Below are 21,708 nucleotides of genomic sequence, written 5' to 3'. Positions count from 1 at the left end.
CAGAGATTACAATTATGTCCCTATATGTGAAAATGTATTCTGGTCTCACCCTAGTACTTCATAGATACCTGCCTAGCTCAGCAAAAATGCTGTAGTTTGACAGATTTGGGAGTTGCTGCTCAGAAGAGGCAGAATTTTGTCCTTTAGGCTGATATACATTTGCAGTGCTTAGAAGAGAATCTTTGGCTCCTAAGTTACTATTTCATATTCATGAACACTAAATTAACTCACATTTTGTATATATAAACCCGTTGAAAGGCAAAACAAACCTGATGGAAAACCTTAAACCAAGAGCTGTTATTATCAGTGCTAAGAAAAAATATTTTCTTAGGCTTTATTTACTTAACTCATTCTACTACTAATTCCAAGATTTTTCAACAAACAATTTTATCCTCAGTTTAACATGAATCATGTTTTGCTACCAAATAAAAACACCGTTATGTGATAGTTTTTTAACAGAGCCAGTTTTACCAGCTAAATATATTGCATCTAATTTATTGCCTTATTAGCTGAGAACAAAATTCTTCTTTATTTTTTTTCTAGTCAATATAGAATACTTTGGGGAGCAGTTTAAAATAAATGTATACAACATTTATAGTTAGATTTATATCTTAATTTATTGTTGTAAACATGTCTTTTATCTTTTTAACTTTCATGTGCATAATGTTCAGTTTCTGCTGCAAAACTGGAAAGCCTTTTCCCTTCTGTTTTTTTCTATAGTTGCTTTTAGCATGGTTGCACATATGCACAATTTATGATACAGTTTTCATCAAAAAATAATATTTTTGTTACGAAGTAGGTGTCTTGAAGAATTAAATACTCAAAATGTAATTTATTACACCTTTTTCTGGTAGGATAAATCAACACCTCCTACTCTGTCTGATTCATGATGCCTTTCATTGCAGCACTTGTTTTTGTGAAGTGTTATGTAGTGATGTTATGTCAGAAGTAGACCTTACTGGTTCTGACTGTTCCTTTACACTCAGTCAGCTTTATTGTCAGTTGTAGTAGAGGTTATTAGTGTGTAATATTACGAAACCAGTTTAAACTTCATGGACAGTTATATACTGTTTAATTCCTGAGATGGTGAGCTACAAATTACAAAATAAAATTTGTCCTGTAAATTTTAATAGCCTTTAAAAATGATTTTTAAACTGAAACCTAACATTATGGGTGTTAGTAAATTATGCTAGCTATATTATAACATATGTTAAATTCTTTTGATGCACACATTCTGTTCCTCTCTATGTTCATGTACTTAAATATAAATATTCATATACTTAATATGTACTTAAGTATATATACTTAAATATAAATGTACATATTTAAGTATATGAATAGTTGTAATTAAGTATAAATTAATGTACTTAAATGTAACTATTTGATGCATATTTCTCTTTTTTCTCGGTTCTTTCTTTATGTTCCCGTACTTAAATGTAGTCCAGAGATAGCATACAATTGTAACTTACTAAGTTTCTTTCATTTAAAACATGGTTAAGTTCAGTCCTCTAGTGATTATTTTTTTTTTTTTTTTTTTATGCCAGAGCTGTGAATTCTAGAAAAGTTTTATTGACATCTGGATATGTACTACTGCAATCAAAAGTTTTGAAGTAAGATCTGAAACTGGCTTGGCAAAGGCTTGACAAAGGATTTAATACATGTGTTCAGTATGTTTTCTTACTCTACTACCTGTATCATAAAACTTGCCCCCTCCCCCTTTTTTTTTTGGGAGGGGAAGTAAAACTGATATTGAGCCTAAGCTGTTTATTCCAATTACATCGGTAACACATTGATGTTGCATTTGCAATGTATTAGAGGGTTTTTTTTTTCTTTTTTGTACATGAATGATGAGCTCAATTCTTATTCAGTGTTAATAAATTTTAAAAAGAATTTATTAAAGATCTATTTTTAACATAAAATATAGATTACATTTTAAGCTGAATAACTCTTGTTTTCATTAGTAATCTTGCACAGGTCTCACAATCAGCACAAGCCAGAGTAAATCTGCAACATTATAAAATATTGCTTCATCAAATTAAGTTTTTGTTTAAATAGACTTTTGCCCTTTCAGAATGGAGCATGGTTCTCTTTCATATGTAATGTGCTATTTTCTTATGCATGGGCGACTTCAATTTTTTTGTTAAGGTACGCTCTCAGTTCTGGATGACGTTTAGCCTTTGACCCAACCACTTTCTTACAATAAACAGTTTGTTGATGAGAGCAGCTGCCAGGCAGATTGCTTCCAGACTCTCCTGCTGCAGCTGAGTGAGAAAAGCAAAAGCTGTGGTGCACCTTACAGTGTGCCTCTGCTGTCCTTGTGCCTCTGCCCAATTCCTCTTTTTGTTACGGGTAGCGCAGCAGTCTGATATAGTGACTGTTGTCCTACAGCTTCAAGGGCTGTTACACCAAAAGGGACCATACACAGCAGTACTTTGATAAAAATTGACATATTGAAGTAAATGCTTCGGATGATATATATCCACGTACTTTTTGTATTTCTAATAAATTGTTCCATCTCTTTTCAAATTTTAGATACTTTGGGGTGATACAGCAATAAAGAAAAAATGAGCTTGCTTTGCATCTTGTATTTGTTTTGCATGCATGGATGGTAGTGTGTGCCTTCTAGCAACCTAATGCTGGGGCATAACACTGTCTAAAAACAGAAGGGTACCTATGTAGAAGGCTTTTGGTATGAAGAACACTTTTCCTTTTCATTGCTAGTTGATTTCTTACGATCTTCTTTTTGGCCTTACTAACAGCTTGCTTTTGTCAACCTATCAGGAAGGTAACGTGATACATTTTTTCATAGTCAATAACTTCCAGCCTGGGCACTGCAAACTGCTTTTAGAATGGGCTGCTGCACCTGGATAAATTTTTTGCCTGTATCCAGTGTTTTTTTTATTTGTTTGTTTTTAAAGCTAAATTTAATTTTGGAGTGAGACATAGGCATGCATTCATAAACAGTTGTCAAATATGCAGCCTATGACTGGGTCCAAGTGCTAAGATACTGCTTCTTTGAAGAAATGTAACTGCAATAAAAGATAAGAATTTCTCTCAAATCTTGCACAAGTCCAAAAAACAATGATTTAAAATTAGTTTGTTAAAATTCTTTCAATTTTCTGGACTCTGCAGTCTACAGGTCACTTGGCAAAATGGCTTTACTTCTCTCCATGACTGTTTCTGCTCCCCAGATGCCTGAGATTACTGTTACTGTAATGTAACAAAATTTTTTAGCACGTTGAGGTATGGAGACAAAAGTAAGAAACAATATCTGGAATGATTCCTTAAAAATGATTAGTTTTTTTCTGCTTCTCTTGAGAAAGCATATAACAGACTAAAGTAACCACCCAAACCACTAGGAACCTCTAGAAATCCAGTCGGATGTACATTACAAAGTTGCGAAACCCTGGTTGTCTAAGTTCCCTTCCAAATTTGTTTTAAAATAGTAAAAGATAATTTACAGGATCAACTCATGTTTTGCTAAGTTTAGGTTTAGGAAATGTAAAAAGATTATTTACATAAACTGAAAGAAGTTTCCCAGTTCTGTAGTATCCTGAGAATGGATAGCAAATCACGCAATGAGCTACCAAAGTTGATGAGAACGGGGAATGAGGATGCACCTTAACTGTTATGTTGTAAAACCTTCATGAAGTTTTTGGGGAGATGAGGAAAGGAGGATGTGGAGAAATGGAAATTTCTCATTGTAGGTATTTTTTTATGCTAGGAACTAAAATACAGAATCATAAAAATACTGGTCCTCTGCCTCCTGGGTGCACAGAAGCCTATATTAATAACTGCACCTAATACGTCTTCCTATTTACAAATAACAACGAAGCAAGTCAAGTGAAATGGTATAAGTAATCTGAGGCTGGATTAAATTCAGCCAGTCAAGATTTTAGTGGAGGGAAGCTCTGTAGCCTGTTCTGTTTTACTGATTTCCTTGAACAAGGACTGAATTTTCAAATGAATCGTTAGTAGGTAGTAGTAGAAGAAATGCGTTTTTATATATGGTTTCTGCAAATGAATTCAAGTGAACAGTTCATACATTTCAAATCGTATTTTGAATGTTTTTGTGTTATGAATAGTCTTAGTGTTTTGCAGTTCTATTCTTTTGGGTTTTTTGTTTCCATTGTTGCAAAGTCCATGTTGAATCTTCGTTAAATGTAAAAGGATGACTGGTCAGGATGCCAAGCTTTGACGTGTAACTTGATTACATTTATTGTATATTAATAACATCTAAACATTATTTAAAGAATGATTATTGCTAATGAAATCTCTTAACATGATTGTCTCATTAGAGACAGGCGTTGACCTTCGCACACAAACGCAAACAGCAGATCTGATAGCCTTCTGATGTCCTGCTGAACAAGTAAAAGGCCACTGCAATTTAGTTGCCAGTGCTGTTTTCCTTGGGAAGGAAAAGTAACCTTTCTCCCATCTTTGCAAGCATTTCTATGGAACAAGGGAGATTACAGCAGGTCTGTTCTTTAAGTTCCTCTGTATTGATAGTGTTTAATCTAGGCTGTGCTTGCCAGGAATTCATCTTTTCCTTTCCTCATCTGATCTATCAGGAAGTTATTTTTCTCTCTAGTCAGTCTTTCCGTGAAAAAAGAGATGTAGTACTGGATATTTCCAGTTTATAAGTGAAAGTAATGCTTTTTAAAGAATAGTTGTGGTACTAAATACTTATATTACAAACGTTTAATAAAATGTAATTATGTATGCTAGGGTATGAAAACAATAAGGATAGTGTAATTTCACATTCTTGCTACTACTTATTTATATAGAGAGTAAAATTTTTGGTGCTATTTGTTATTTATTTATTTTAGTATTTTTCTATATGGAATAAGTATGAATGTGGTTTTCAGCTGGTTTATGGTTGTGTTATGAAACTGTCATCCTCTTCAGATCTCAAAATATGCCATTACTGCAGGAAGTAAAAACACAGACAGCATCAGAAAAGCATTTTGTGTGCCTCATTAGTCAGAAAGGTCTGCCAAAACCTTGCCCTCTTGTGCTAATAGCTGACTTTTCCTGCTGCTGGCCTCCTAAGATGCTAGCTTTCTGGGCTGGAGTTGCCACTGTAGGTGTTTTTTGCTGGCGCCAGCCTACTGCTTACTACCACGTTGGACTTCAGTTTGTTTCTGTTGGATTCAAGGGATGCTATAGGAGCTCTCCAGTGGCTAATTTAACACCTTTAAACTTGTATGGCTGTTAAGCAAAACTCTGTAATGCAAGGAGGGTATATTTTGTATGTGTATTTATATATAAGTGTATTTTTGTATTTTTAAAATGGAAATCAGATTCTAAATGCTGTGCGTCCTTTATTTTTTTCTATCAGTACTGTTATAGACAAATCCGCATAAAATAGATACATTTAAGGTCATACTTGCACCCAGTACTTTATACGTGAAAACAGCCAATTCAGGAAAACAGCAGGTTAGCTGTGTGAAGGTGTGATGTCTATAAAAATGGTTATGCTCGAAATGGGCTATTCATGTCCTCTTCTAAATGACCAATACTTTATCCCTGTGTAATCTTCACTCGTTTGCAGTTAGTAAATATATATGGTTGTGTGTTTTGCTGTAAACTCAATTGATATCTCAAAAATCTAGACATATATTTTCTGCAAGGCTGTTTTGTAGAATGTCTGTACAGGCTGACTTAAGGTTGTTGAACTAGTTGCTGGAGTGTTCCCATATCATTCCTGGAAGCTGGCATAAGCACATGGGAGAAAGGGTGAGACAGCAAAAAGTATTATTATTTAGATTAAATTCTGCTAGTCCTAGCTCTTCCTAATTCGAGATTTACCAGCTTCAGAAAATTGATCCTGTTCTTTCATCTTTCCTCTTTCTTGTCCTTTTTTTGCTAGAAGCATATCCATTTTTTAATGTATCCTTCACACCTTCCTCTATATTCAGCACTCTCAGTGCAGGTTTAGGAGTGTACTTACTTTCTCTTCTGCATTCTTTAGTAAATGGTGACATTCTGAGATTCAGATCTACAGTACAGTACGTGCGCCGTGCTGTGCAGGCAGCCAAGCGTTTGCTCTGAATGACCACGTTTGGAGAAAGGCGGGCGTATGACTGCTGTTGCAGTCCCTTCTCTCGTTCAGGCCAATTAACCCAGCTGAGAGGCTGGGAAGGACAGCTAATGTGAATAAATTGCCAACTCAGGCAGCACTTGCCGTTGCGTTGTGCTATGTAGTCGACCTTTGGTGCTCTCGTTGGAAAGCTTTGCTATTAGTTATTCCTCTGTCTTTTAGAAATGCTGTTTTGGGTCGTGATGGCATGGATGCTCTTTGTTCCAAGTTGCTAGTCTTGGATCCTGTCTCTGTTGGGAAGTTTCTGTTCTCGGAAAATTTTTGATGACTTACGGAGTTTTATAGGCTTGTTTTTACCTGGGCACTGCATGTTTTTGGTGTATTTGTTCAGACTTCAGCTTGTTTGTGTTACTCTCTGTTCTTGATACTTGTTTTAATTAAGAGTATGCCTGCAGTGAGAACTATGTAGACTCACAGGTATACCTGCACAAGATTTAAACTAGCTAGCTTGGGCACTGCAAGAAGCAAAGCCATGGTAGCCTGGATTGTATCAGGGGACACTGAACACTCTTTGAGTGGCTTTTCATAGAATCATAGAATCAGTAAAGTTGGAAGGGACCTGTGGAGATCATCTAGTCCAACCCCCCTGCTCAGCAGGGTCACCTAGGGCATGTTAGACAAGGTTGCAGCAACAAGGACCGCTCTTGCAGAAGCCCAGGCTTGACTCAGCGACATTTAGGTCTTTAGTCTAACCGAACACTCTTCTAGCTGAGCTATTTCACTCTGTAGAGTTCTGCACTGTGGTGACTGTGTGACTGGTGGTAACTCAGCTAGTCAGTTGGTTTAAACCAAGCTTGAATACATCTGTAAAAGCTTGTAGTCATCCTAGTGACTCTAATCTAAGTTACAGCCATAATTAACCAATTCTTAAGAAACAGAGAATATTAGCACAGTGGGTTATTCCTACTATAATTGAATTTTTTTCATTTCTGAATAAACTAGAATAAGTTTATTCAGAAAGATTTCATGTGTTAATTTATGTAAAAGAGGAGAATTAAACAAAAAAAGAGGTACCCATTTTCATTTTGAGGTGCTGTCAGTTATGGGTTGGTACTTTTTGTATTGCAGCGCTCTCTCGCTCTCTCTCTCCTTTTTTTTTTTTTTTTTTTTTTTTTTTTTTTTTTTTTATGTTTTCAGTGTTACTCCTTGGAAGTGCAGTTGTGTTCACTGTGGTTTGGTTGAAAAAGAGTTCTTTTGAGGAAATAAGGAAATTCACTATTTTTCCTTAGATTTCTTAAGAACAGGAATATCTGTGGCTGTTATTTAACAAACTAACTCAATGAGTATATCTTTTCAGAGTTTACAAATAAAAGTTTTCATCTGAATTAATTCTGTCGTTTATCCTTATTTAATTACTTAACTGTGAAGTTTTGACCATAGCGCAACAAAATTAATTATTTACAAAAAAAGCAAGTGTATAAAGATGATGTAAAATAGAGTAGTTCCTGGAATCTGTACAGTGTAGGTATGTTGTTTACATTTCTTTCAAGGTCAACTTCTAAGTCTGGTAAGTACAGTAAAGCCAAGGTAGAGACAGTTCATTGGAAATAATTAAATTTATGAAAAGGAAGGGAAAAGGTTGTTAAATAAAAATACTAACTTACTAGTGTGATATCTCCTAGCTCTATGTTCACAAATGAATACTTGACCTCACTGAAAAAGCAATAGCTAAAATAGATGATTATATTATGGTCACAGTATTGAATAACTGGGTTGAGCATCAGTAGTTGATGCTCCAGGAAAGCTCCAGGAAAGTAGAGAGCTACCTAACATATAATATTTGTTCATTTTATGGCCTTGCATTTTTAGTTTTTATTTAATTTCACCTTTGTGTTTTTAATAGGAACCAAATGAATTTAGGCTGTGAGTGAAATTTTGTCTTGACAAAGAATTCCATTGTTACAGAATTTAACATCTATCGTCACACAATTTGATAGAAAGGAGCAGCTCCCAAATATGCCTGATGAGAGAGATGTATATATCTGTCTACATGTATATGTGAACATAAATATATAAATGAAAAAAGTAAATAGAAATAATATTAAAGATATATCAAAATGTTGAAATTTGAGATTATTTTTAACCATTATAACTGGAAGTTTGTACTTTGTGCATAAGTCTAGTTGGTTGATAGAGCCCAAGTGCAAATAAAATCATCCCCATCAGGAGCTATAATTTTCTGTTATTTTACACTACAACACAGAAGGGTCCATATGCAGCTGGCTTTCGTCTCTTACGTCTGCCTGTTTTCTCTTTTTTGTTCAATCTCAACTGCTAACTAAGCATTAGGAAAAAGTGGAACTAACAATTACGAAAATAAAAAGATTTTTAAACAGCAAGAGAGAACTCGTTACGCAACAGTTGCTTCACATACCTGACCAAATGCTTAAGATCATAGAAAACAGATGTTAAATCATTTGCAAAATGTAGCTTTTACTCTTCCTTTTCCACCTTACAATTGCTGCTGCAACTTTAGTTCAGCAGCTTGTGGTAACAGACCTCAAACCTCTGGTGCAATGGCCCCTAATAAACCTCGATGCTGCTCAGTGGAGGAGCTGAGGGTAGATGGCGTTCAGCAGGAGAACTCTTTATTTCTGTGGATTTTTTTTTTGAATTAACGTCCACTATATTTCCTTAACTGCTTCACAACAGCTTTTCATTTAGTGACACATTCACTTTGACAATCAAAACTGTGCTTGTGGAAGAGTTTGTCCTGCTGTACCGGGTCACTGAGCCCGTCACAAATTGGAAATTTTGGATCATTGTGGGCTTGTGTGCTGAGGAATGCCAGGTTGCGCCTTGGACTATTTGGGACAATTTGTCAGTGAGAAAAAATGTGCGGAGTTCTTTCCTGCTTTTGATCATTTTTTATAGTGGGTAGAAAATGTGTTGTACTTTGTAATTTAAAATATGATTTAAAACAATTTCTTGGCATAAATGCTAACTTTGTGGTTGGTTATTTGAACTGTGAAAAGCTGTTTGGCCTTTTTGTCACCAGATTATCCAGTTGAAATCTCAGATTTTATTCTTCCTTTATGACAAAGCAGAAGGGAGCATCTTTGCTTTAGAGGATGGTAGGCACATATCAAATGTGGTTTGAAAAATGAACAGTTTTATAGAAAATTAAATTTGTCTTGATTTTTATTCTTCTCCTGCTGGTGGAGTAATGAAGAATGCCACTTTTAGAATATATTTACGCCACCGTAAAACATGTGAAATTATTATATTTACAAGTATCTGTCTGATTCTATATGTAGTATAGGTTTTAGTATGATTGTACACGTAAGTAACTGCAGATACCGTTGCCAGTGCCTGAATGCATAACAAAACTCCTTTTTTGATTGCGTGCTCATGCAAAGCTCGTTTCTGCCTGCTTCGAGACTTCGATAATGAACTACAGGTCGGGGTAAGTGGTGGCCGGGAGTTCAGGTATTCCTTAGCCAGTGTCTCAGTCCAGTGCCTGGCGTGCCGTACCTGAGCTGGTCCCAGCGGCGGAGAGGGGCAGGCAGTTCTCGGAAGCAACACCTTGCGTTTCAGTGGCCACCAGAGGTTGCTGCAGAACGGCGTTGCTGCCTGCAACTAGTAAACGGTGTTAGGTTCCCCGTTCTGAATTCAAAGCTGAATCTTGCACTTAGCAGCCAGTCACTCGGTTCTGGTTCTGACCTGATTATGTTCCCTTTTAACAGGGTTGAAATAAAGGTTAGCCCTGACTTTTTGCATACACTTACTTCATTGTATATAAATGAACCTCTCTGGTATTTTACGTGCCTGTATAATTGTGCAGACCAAAACGTGTTGGTTCACCATCCATGCTTTTGTACTTCTGATTGTGTAAAGGATGTCCTTGTAGTGAAAATTACTTTCTCTAGTGAGCATTTGAACAGGACTTGAAAATTTGCTTCCTTAAAAAAAAGTTGCAAATATTTTTCTTAGAAATTTTTAAAAATCAAACGCTGCTTTAAATTATGTATTACCCATCTTTATATTTCTGATCGACTCAATAAACATTGTGGGAAAAGTGGGTTTGTAATTATATACACACAGCAAATCTTGAATGGTTCAATATCCATTAGAAATGAGAAAATGAAATCAAGAAGTAAGCCTAAAGCTATAGAAAAAAAATCTCCTGAATAAATATCGTCATATTAAAAGAAGAAATGTTAAAAATTGTGTGGATATTTGTAATAATGTAATATTGTACTTAATAATAAATACTTGCTATTTCAGTCTTTTGTTAAAATACACTGTGGCAAAGGTATGCAGAATTTTCTGATGCATCGTATCAAACACTTTCATTGTTTATTTAGAACTAATAATATTTTAAGCACTTTTTTTTTTTAAGTTAACATGTTTCTGTAAGCCTGTAAGTCCATTCTTATGCAAGTTAAAATTACATTTTTGTGTTTAGGACTTCGCATGTTCAGACATACACGCACAGTTAATTTCTGTTTTCAGAAGGCAATAGGAAAATGCACGTTCTGCTTAAACACAGTTTCCATATACTCTTTGACAAGAATCAAAGCTATGATTTTTTCAAAGCATTACCTATAGCAAGTAAGTTACTGTGTGGGTAAAACAAATAGGATTGTGTGTAAAGAATTTATCAGCACTCTGTCAAGCCTATGATACTACTCTTAAGTGAAGATGCAAGTAGTTTATGAAGATCAGTTCAAAAAGGTGCTCGTAAAACCTTTAATGTCACCTCATCATGTGTTGTGCATGTGCCAAAAAGAAAAAGGGAAAAAATATTTAAAGCATATTTTGTCCAAGAAGTTAAATAGAAGGAGTTCAATGGGAGCTTTAGAAAACTGAGAAGAAGTAATTTTTCTGTAAGTAAAATTTAACTACTGACTGAATCACTATTAGGTCCTTTGGGGATTTAGAAGCTAGTGCTAGATTGCACTGGGAAAATAAATATTTCTTCATATTATGCTTTCCTACCCATACTACAGGGCTGCAAACCAGTAGGTCTGTTGAAATGCAGCATACAAAGAGTATCACACAAGAAGTAATGTCTATCTGAAACTTTAGATGATGTAGTTTTTGAAGATGGAAAATCCATAGAAAGGTGTTAGAAACACATTTCTCATTCTGTAGGGATATAACAATGGGATTTGGAAAATTGGAGTAACTCCTTGGATAGATAGCTATTTATAGGAAGTTAGCTGTTAATTGCAGTTTATGCGTTTTGAAGAATTGAACTGGAGCTTAGTCCCTTGAACAAGGTCAGGATAGTTTAGTCCTGGCTTAGGAACTTGCTTAGGAAAACTTCAAAACTGAGGCTTCAATTCACTGAAGTAATGGGAAGGAGGGGCACGTACTGGATTAGAGGAGACATTTGTATGCAACACTGTTATGAGAAAGTGTGCATCAAGAGAAGCTGTTTAAATGAAAGTCAAATGTCTTCCTCTTAGAAAATTTCAGGGCAAGAATCCCTAATACTTTATTTTCAGTAGAATGTATTACCTAATTTTATACTTTTCTCAGGATAACTATAGTTCTGAAAAGGAGAGTATAATGAAGAGGGCCAGACTTAGAATTGTATTCTCCATTGCTTAGGTAGCTGTGCTCATCTTGTAACGTTTTTAAGGAATCATTTGTCCATACGTTTCGGCATTCTCTTGTACTTCTTACACTTTTGCCCCTTGAGTTTTTTTCTTCAATTCAAATTTGGTATGTAAATTATTGATAGCTTTAATCAGTGATTAAGTAACTTCTTTTCCTGGTTTACATTCAGTGTATTATTTGATTAGTTTAACTTTTGATAGTTATCTTACTTTTTATTAATTTTTGTAAATTAGCTCCTGTCTACTTCAGTTTAAAATTTTCTTGGAAAAAATGGAGATATGCATGTGAAAGACTGTTTTGTCTCCAGGAAAAGCAGGACTCCTGGAAATATAAGCTCTATACTTGGTAGAAAGAAGTCCCAGCAGCCGTGTTCTTGGGCTGTTAAGTTACAGTCTTCTGTATATCTAAAGAGGTGGCTAACGTTTCACATCACATTGCTCAAAATAGCATTAGATATCTCCAGAAAAAATTCAATATGTAACAATTATTTCAGTGCATCACCGGTGATAATTTTACCAGTAATTCATCTCTTTATTTCACATTTAGTAAAATTTATTTCCAAAATGTCTAAAATAAAGGAGAGAAAGGTCAAAATGTAGACGCATTATGTACACACATAAAATTATGTATTTTAAATTTATTTTTAAATATTTTTTCTATAGAAATGTGTAGTAGCTCTGTCATTGGCTGTAGCAATAGAGCATAGTTATAACTGCATTTTATACCATGATTTAAATTTTTCGTAGGTGTGCACTTTCTTGAGTTATACACTTCTGTTTTAGTTAGCTAATGGCCACTTTAGACAAAAGTTGAGATAATGGTAGTGAAGCTTCTGTTAGGTGAAGGTATGAGTCCTTCCAGTAGTTAATCCGCTGAGAAATCAGTGGATTTTTCTTCCTTAACTGTTGCATTATTCTTGAACTCCGGTCTCAGCAGTGGGTTGAAGGGCTTGCAGTGAAGGAACTTAGCAAACTGAATAACTTGGATAATGCAGAAGAATGTATGTACAGCATGCTTCAGTATCTAGCCGAACTGTTACAAACCCTGTTGTAGGAAAAGATTAAGGCTGATTAATTTGCAAAGGAGCTTGGTCTCAAGTCCAGCAAGTGACTACTAAGTGGTCAGGCCAGACCAGACTACAGCAGGTAGCAGAAATCTATTTCGGAAGAGGAAATTGAATTAATTTTCCTGTATTGAAGTAGAAGAGATTGCTTGAATATAAATGTTTTCAGAAGAATGTTTGTGTGTCTTCGTGTATGGTGGTATTCATTTCTGTGTCTTTCTTTATTTCCCTTACCTACAGGAAATCCATCTTGCTTTTCTGAAATGGCTTGAGCAGAATGTAGATGCTGAAGGATTAATAGAATCCAGCAAGGTGTCCCTTAAATTTGTTTCATCTTGTGAATCAAAAATGGAGGTAACTCCATCTCTCATGTCAGTCATCACTCAAATGAGAAGCTTCTCATCAGAACATTTCAGCCTGGAGACATATCAGCAGAACCTGCAGACAAAGAAGCTTGGAAAGATCCTTCTGTTTGTTGAAGTTACTACAACAACAATGAATCTTCTAGATGGGTAAGATGTAGACTATCCCAAATAAGCCTTCTGATCTGGATTTCAGAATTACAGTTACACACAATGCTTAAAAGGCAACTTTTTTTCTCTTTGGTTTATTTGTTGCCTGCAGGCCATCCAAACTCAAAAAGCAGATTCTCTTTCTGGTAGGACATGAGAGAGATTTATTGGGAGGTGTTCACAGGATGATAATTGATAGTGTAGAAATACTAAGCCATACATATGTGTGAGTTTACTCATTATTCTTCCTATAAAACATGAACATTACCATAAGAATCTCAAAAGTATTAAACATGCATACTTGGAAGATTAATACATTTTCTAAAGCTGGTTATTTGACAAAAGTGATACCAAATAGTTTGCAGCCTTAATTTTAACCTTTTGTTTTTCTCTCATACTACTTAATATCCCTTTACTGAGAATTCACAGAAATGTTCTTCGTTTTTTAGACATTGATTTGTGTTGTATAAGCTGTTCTTTTGTCATTACATAGATGACTATTGTTAACAAGTTGTGAGATACCTTTGAGAAAGTAGTTCATCAAAGTTTAGAATAAGATTAAGTTGTATGACAATCACAATTACTAAATCTTAGGTTGGAATTTATGTAGAAAGACTATACTGCTACATTTCAAAACATGATATTAGTTCGATGGAAAGAATTCTCTTTGGGAAGTTGTTGTTCTTCAGGACAGGTTTTTCTATATGTGTTTCTACTTGCTGCTGTGATTCCTGACAACCACTTTTTGAGTGTCAGTTAATTTATCTGCAAAAATCATTCTTCTGATGAATTTAATGTTGAAAATAACCTGTTATATTTTCTGCATGTTCCTTTTTTTGCCGCATCAGTTAAATTGCCTTACATGTTACAGTTGATTAGTTAACTAGCTGTAAGAGCTTTATTTTTCAGTTACAGAGCCTAAATTGCAAGGCCGATATAAGTTACAGAGTATGTCTTCTTGCAAGTAGTGTAGGTGATTTACACAAAATATGTGTGTGAGTCTGCATTAGAACAGTGTTACAGTAAATGAATTTGTAGTCTCACAGTTGATACTCCTCTGTTTACTAAATGTTAACTGAAATTAGGCATTTGTAATTTTTGTAGATGGAAATCAGCAAATGGTAATTTGTGCCAAAATATTGCAATTTAGATACAGAATCAAATACCAGTGTTTTTAAAACCAGACTAATTCTGTGTTTGAGAGTGTGTGCGTGAGTGTGAATATTTGCATGCACACAAAAGATACTGTTACCTGTTTTCTATCACTCCTCTTCACCCAGATTTATACCCTAGTCCTATAGCTGACTTTACAGGGACCTTTGGACATAGACAGACATGCTAGTTCAGAAAGAGCCCATAGAGAAAAGAGTTATTCTTTTGTATCATTTGTGGTATTTGTTCCTTATATTTTAGTATTCACAATGTGTTCAACTGATTGGACTGAAATCTTACTTATTGTGTAGAAACTGTAAAAGTGGTGTTTCAGTTTAGTCTGTCAGGACTCTTCAGGTTTTGGTGGTGTTCTCAGTAGCAGCATCAACAGGTCTCAGTACGATGAAGTACATTGTGTATTCGGAGTTTTGTGGTTTCGCTTAGATATCACAAGCTGAATAGGATCAGGTTTGTCAATTTATACGGGATTTTATTCTCAAGAAGACGAGGGAGTAAAAAGAATGGTCTTGATTTTTTTCAATGAATAGGGAACCTTTTTGCTCTCTAAGGTGGTGGTCCAGCAGAGCATTCAGTACACAAGTTGCTTTCTTACGTAAGTAGGCCAAATGTAATGAAATCTTTACAGATGTGGATCTTCAAGATTTTCCCCGTGATGATGCCAATTGAGTAGTCGATTTTTAGATCAGATGTAGAAATCAGAAGTCCTATCTTTAAGCAGGTTTTTACTGGAAGGATGGTCTTAGTCAGATTGTAATTGCAGCAATTAATTCTAGCTTACTGAAAGCCTTTTGTTTTAATTAATCAAGATATTTGTTGTAAATGTTGTGGTTGATGTTACTGTAAATATGTCTTTGTTGAGAATAATAAAATAATTTCATCCTTATATGCATGTGATTTGCAACCGGGCAAAGTGCCTGGAGGCTTCGCAGAGGATAATAATCCATAAATCACTAAAAATCGGTATGAATACATATTAGACTATTTTTATTGAAGAAAAAATGTTTTTAATGTACTTGGAATAGTTTAGCGAGGGTTCCAGGTGAACCATTATAAACTCTTTGGGATATGTAGTATATCACTTTCCTCTACTTGACCAAATGAAACACAGGCAAACAAATCTCAGAAAAAGGCTTTCCTTACTTGCACGAAAAGAGGTACGTACTGATGATTTGTAATTTCAAGAAAAAAGTTGATTGTATCATACGTACGCAATCGTGTATCGCAATAAGCAAGTGTTACGTGGTAGCGTCTCTCGGCTTCGCCAGCTGAGCGCCGTCGGTGCCGTGGTAGTCGTTAGGCCGTTGCCACGAAGCCGAGCCGTGAGCTTCCGCGGTTTCAGGCGTTCCCGCGCCTTTCCCACAAGCTGGCCGTCCGGGCTTTGTCTCGCTCCCGTCTCCCGCGCCCGGCCCTTCGTGCCCCCCCAAATTAAGACATCGGAGGGGAAAGGGGGCTGGAACTAATTTAATGGCTGAGCGACCTCACAGTGGAGAAACAGCCGGAGCCTAATAGGGGTCTTTGTCTGCGTTTCCACCCGGGCTGGTAACGCGCCAGTCAAAAGTCAAGCAGGAGAAACAGGTGGAAACTATTAGACCTGTCATAAAGTTTGAAAAATTGATTCTGGAGCCGAAGTGAATAGATTGAACTTGACAGTGTTGTCCTAAAGATTCGAAGGGAAAATTCTGTAGTTTGGCTTGGAGTCCCTTGAACGCTCCTTAGCCCTCCAGATGGCTGGTGTTGGCGGTGTGCAGGCTGACGCACTCGCTGCGTTATCGTTGGCAGGCGTTTACGTGTCCTATGGTAACGAGCAAAGTGTGAATTCACCTGTAAGTATCTGCAATTAAAGGGCATTAGTCTAATGGTAAAATAAAGATTTGTTTAAATATCGCATCATTTTAAATAACGATTGTTAGTTTTGTGATTTTGCATTGAAAGTGTTACGCGAATCATTTGAGACTGTTTTTAAAAGCAGTTCAGTTTTTATTTCTTAAATTAAAACTCAAAATCCTTACCAAAGATTAGAAACCCCCTCTTGTTTTTTTCCCTAAGAGGATTTTTTTTTCCTGTTTCATCACAGATATTTATCCCAGTGGTGCCTGAACACATTAGCCTCTCCCAAAGCCATTCCGCTTGTGCTCTCTCACCTGCCTGGTGCTGTATTATTTAAGAGAACACCATTATTTTTAAGGATGCAGCAAGCACAGTGGTGCGGTATAGCATGGTAGACACACACTTACCAGGCTCATGAGTCCGGAGAATGATAAATATTTCTAACACTCATTTAATTGGCTGCAGTGGTTTCAAAAGCATTTAATTTAAAAGTATATTAATCAGTTGTACATCTCAATTTAATTCTTTACTGGCACCAGTATTCTGTTTTAGTGTTTTATTTGGCAGAAGACTTGATCTATACATGATTAAGGCAGCATGTGTTTATATTGAATATGAAATGCCATTGTGAACAGCTTTTTCCCAATATTTAGGAAGAAGCACAGATGGATGTGGTGTGGTGCCATCATTAGGAAGCATTTGGCATAAGAAGTGGTGGATGTTAGTGGAAGTGAAATGCAGGAGAGAATTGCTTTCATAATTGCTGAATAGGATATTTAAATAAAATGACAATTTAGAATAAACAATTTCCAAACAGTTAAGGGCTTTGAAAAAGAAATGTATCCTTGGCATTGTTGGTGCCCTTTTAGGTTTTTTAATGTGCTTTTCCTCATTCATATTGTTAGAAATTCTTTAAATGGCACTGCGGTTCTAATTTTGAAAAGTGGATCATTAGGACTCCCCTTGTCTCTGTTTAAATTGTGTACCATTTTAAACAAACTCAAATAAGGTAAGGTGGAGGGGGGAAGTAACTTGAAAGTAAACATGGCAAAACATGTCGTATCGTCACGGCGCTTGTGTGGTGTTCCATCATCGGTGGTGTGCTTAAAGCATAACCTCTCAGATACTTGCATCGTTCCGTCACGCCTGTAACTGCAAGCAAAAATGGCTCTTCTTATAACTGCATACCTTGCTCGACCATTTTCTTCAAGGATCTGAAAAGTGCTCGTAACTCTTTTACGTTATTTTAGTTAGCTGTGCCATAATGTAGGCTCAGCTGGGTGGAGGAAGCAGTTTTCCTGTATAGTCAAAACTGCCTGCAAGTTGTGTCATTGAGCTTGCATTTCCCTCGTTTGAAGGTGCATGGACCGTTGCTTAAAAGGCTTCAAGAAAGCCTTTTATGTTGTCTTTTAGCGTGATGAGAGTATCTGAGTACATTATAGTCTTGTATAAATAAATGTCTTGTCACCAGGGTGAACAGTTCAGAAAACACGTACTTCTATTTAAACACAAAAATATCTATCTTACTCCAGGTTGGCTTTTAAATTTAACTACAACAAATTTCCTTTAATTAAAAATCTTTAAAAGTTATTTTAACATAGCCATAGTCAATCTGTGACATCTGTTTCAGAATTGTAGTCAGTGCTAAAGTATATTTGTGGTATTTCATTCATGCCCTTAAAGGTGTGGGTTTTTTTTCCCAGTGGTTTTGTGATTATGAATCATGCCGCATTCTGCTGCTTTATGGATTCAAGACAGTCATTTATAATTTCTGTAAAAATAATTCTCCCCTCCCTCTCCCCAAATATATATGTGAGAGAGCAGGAAAATCCTGGTGGGCAGGAAGGATGCCTTTCTCTCAGGAAATACAGATTGCCGTTGGATATTTAAAAAATGTGTGCTGATAAATTTGTGAGTTACATTTAAATGTTGTATGGATAAATATTTTTTCTACAGATACATAACCAAAAACTATCTTATCATTTTGGATAACCTGTCCTTCCTTGTGTAGGAAGCTCTCACGATAGTGCCTATTAGTCTTAAAGCAATAAAGCTAGGTTTTTTATTTTTGTTTATTCAAGCTATACTGTGGGATAGGAATTCATTGGGATGAATGTCTAATATAAAAGCTAAAATTAGATACTAGTGGCAGTAAATTTTATCTTTAAAGACTTTTAAGCTTTTAGCTTACATCACTTCCGTTTAACTTATCCTTAATATAGCTCCTCCTTTGCTCTTTAGATCATTATTGTTTTGGGTTAGTAACATTTAAACTTCCATTTTTGTTATTTATAGGGTTGAAGTTGCAACTTCACCCTAGGGCTTTTTCTTGACCAAAAAAAAAAAAAGTTAGTGCTGACAGAATAGCTGCTCCCTTGTTCATGTTCCTCAACTATTTTCTATATTCAGTAGATACTTTGTGCCTTCTTGTGCTGATAAGATTAGCTCAAATAACAGAATATGTTTGTTTCCCTTAAATCAAATTAATTTAATAGTAACTTTTGCTAATTTAGTTTAAAATGTATACTATTTCATACCTTATTTTTTCCACTCACTTACTGGTGCTCTTTTGCATCATCCACTCTTAGAAAAAGCTGTCCTTCATCCTGATAACAAAAGATCGTGCAAGAATTTTTGTAATACGGCCAAGAGTCTGTTCCCTTCTTTGCCTGTGGAAAGTGAGGAATTCGGAAGTTTTTGGGATTGCTTTGGTTCTGTGCCATTCCCAGACTCTTCTCCGCAATACCATTTTTCATTACATGCTTGCTGAAAGATTTCTGTATTAGGATTTGTCATCTCCCTTGCTTCAATTTTCCTAGCCTTTCTTTCCACCTGTTGTGAATGGTTCTTGAGGGCGCTTAACAATCAGGTCCCTATTTTTCTGTCACGCACCTTGTGTATCTGATTTTTCATGGAACTGAAAGCAAAATATGTTCATCTTTTTTTTTGGTTGTTATGTAAAATCAGTAGATTTTTTTTCTTGTTAATAAAGTGGGCCCCCTACGTGCATGGTTTCTGTCAGTGTGGGGGAGGCTTGATGTTCCCAAAGGGGATTGGGTCATAAAAAAAAGATACCCATTTGCAGAGCAATTAACCCACACTGAACTCTTATAGTATATTATATTACCCTGCTGCTGGAAGTTCCTGAACAATTCATATTGTTGTATGAATACACATGTATCCTTGGAAAATTCATCATTTGTTAAATATGAGAGGTAACACTATAAGACTGCACAGTTAAAAACAAAAGCTAGAAAATGGAAATGGAAGGGTTCCAATAACAGATTTTACTGCTCTGTTTTACGCAGTACTTTCATGCACACATTTTAAAACAGACTTTTCATATTAAGATATGTAGTTAAAAATCATTGTACTTTTTTAAAAAACCAGGATTATCTTGAAAAATTCATTGTGTTACTCATTTGCTAACTTTGCAACTGTCAGCTCTGCCTTTGAATTTTGTGTTTTTCTCTTATTTAGTTAGAAAAAAAATTGCTTAATCTTAAACTACCCAGAACATACGTGTTAATATTGGCACCTTGTTGAAAAGCAATATTAGGTTAGAAAATTGAGGGGTTTGATATGAAGACGAAAAATGAAAAGGTTAAGAGTAAAGAGTTTCTTTCTGAGGAGGGAAAGCAGAAAGACTTTAATGCTTTTTCAGTCGTAATTTTGCAGCATATTGTCAAGCGTAACCACGTCAGTTCTGCAGTGCGATTGTGAACACGTGTCTGGTAGGGCTGTTGTCGTGATCATCAACTGGCTTTCTGTGTAGTGGGAAACCTGCCACCTTTATGCCACAGGTCCAAGTTCAGATCAGGATAGAGCCTCTGATGAACTTTTGTCAGCATAGGGCCTGATCCATTGACTTGTAAAGGGGGCTAAAGCACCGCAAAACTAGGTATGTTGGTAATGCAGGCAGATGAAACGACATCCCTGCCTCCATAATAACCTCATGAAGTAGCTCAGGGCTCAGAAGAGTCAAGCCTCTGCATTTTTACCCCATGCCTTTTTATTGTGGTTATTATAATCATTAGTAAAAGACCAAACAGAAGATGATGTTTTCAAATAAAATACTATAATATGGCAGGTATTCAGATATGTTGGCAAGAGGATGTCTTAAGTGACATGATCGTGCGTTTTATTGATGAGGTTACTGCACTATGTGTAGCTGAGGAAGCTCTACTTCTGGACCTAGTAAAGAATCACTTTGACTGTTTCCTACACTGTTGGCCCAACAAGAGGCTGTGCTAGAGATATTCAGCATGTGGGAGTTCCAAAGAGACTTCCTGCGTTTTCAGAAAAATTGGAATCTGGGACTGTTCAGGGAAGAAGAAGAGTCCAGTAGGCTTTGCTTTGGCAACTCCTCTGGCTGTTACACTTGCTTTAAGGGATGCCTAGGGCCCATTTCAGCTCTGAAAGTAGAATTATGCCTATTGAGTAAATTTTGTCTGTTTTAGGAAGCTGATGAGAGGACTACCTTTTGTCATTTATTTGAAACTGCATTAAAGATCTGAACAAAAATTAAGTGCAGGCACAAAGTCTGACTTACTCTTTGGAGATGGTTTTTTTCACACTCTGACTCTACAGGAAGTGTGGGGTAATCAGACTTTTAACTTAGAAACTTGAGGTTAGGTCATGGCTTTCAGTTTCCATTTTACGCATTTCCATCGCTTTACACTTAAAAGAAGAAAAATTGAAGTTGCAACAGTTTAGCACAAGTAGACATTAAGAAACAACACCTGTTCCATGTTGTTATGAATAAACATACTGATTTTTGTCTGTTCTTATGCTAGTAGTCAAAAGATCAGGATTTAGTTTGTTTCAGAATAGTTTACTGATTGTTCCCAGGGTCTAAGCCTTTCAAAGCTTGTGTAATTTTTACCATAAGCAGTAAAAATAAGAAAATCCCACCGAATCTGAATTCTTTACCTAAATCCCCCTGGTCTAATTTATTTTCACTTATACTCCTAGTTAAAATATTTTAAGAATCTGTTTGTATTCAAACGAAGGCTTGCATTTATCACACCTCATATCATTTAGCCTAAAATGTCATGGTCTGTAGAATGGTGTGTAAAAAGTGAGGTTCCCCCACTGCAGTTTTGTGATCCCCAGGATTGCTATAAAACCCTGTACCTCATGTTTCTTTCAAAAGAATTTATTAGCATTGTTCTCGTTGCTTAACTGTTAAATGTGGACTTCCAAAGGTTTTTGTAAACTTGAACTGATTCTATTTTTACTGATGATACTATCTTAAATAAAAAAGCACAAGTATGTTAAAAAAAGAAAACTCTTTTGAAAAAAGAAAAAACTTATGTGTTACATTAAACAGTTGTGGAATGCAACTATAAACTGTCCCAAACTGTCCTTTTTAACTGTGATTGAATGGATCATCACCCTGTCCATGCATGGATAAATAAGGAGGACAATACTGAAGAGGAAGTAAAGAAAGTAAAAGATGT

At 35.8% G+C, this 21,708-nt stretch overlaps 1 protein-coding gene across 2 annotated transcripts in view; it reads left to right on the top strand.

The window, feature by feature from the left end:
• The window catches only part of HLCS (holocarboxylase synthetase), a 127,166-nt gene that overhangs the window by 34,300 nt on the left and 71,158 nt on the right, over positions 1-21,708 (top strand). For both annotated transcript variants that reach the window (XM_062598816.1, XM_062598808.1), the window contains exon 6: positions 12,975-13,246. In XM_062598816.1, the coding sequence (XP_062454800.1) occupies positions 12,975-13,246 (272 nt within the window). The remainder of the gene's footprint in view (positions 1-12,974; positions 13,247-21,708) is intronic.

The sequence above is a fragment of the Rhea pennata genome, chromosome 1, assembly GCF_028389875.1.
Source record: "Rhea pennata isolate bPtePen1 chromosome 1, bPtePen1.pri, whole genome shotgun sequence".
Classification (NCBI taxonomy): Eukaryota; Metazoa; Chordata; class Aves; order Rheiformes; family Rheidae; genus Rhea; species Rhea pennata.
The sequence above is the reverse complement of the archived record's forward strand: the minus strand, read 5'-3'. Positions and strand labels throughout refer to the sequence as shown.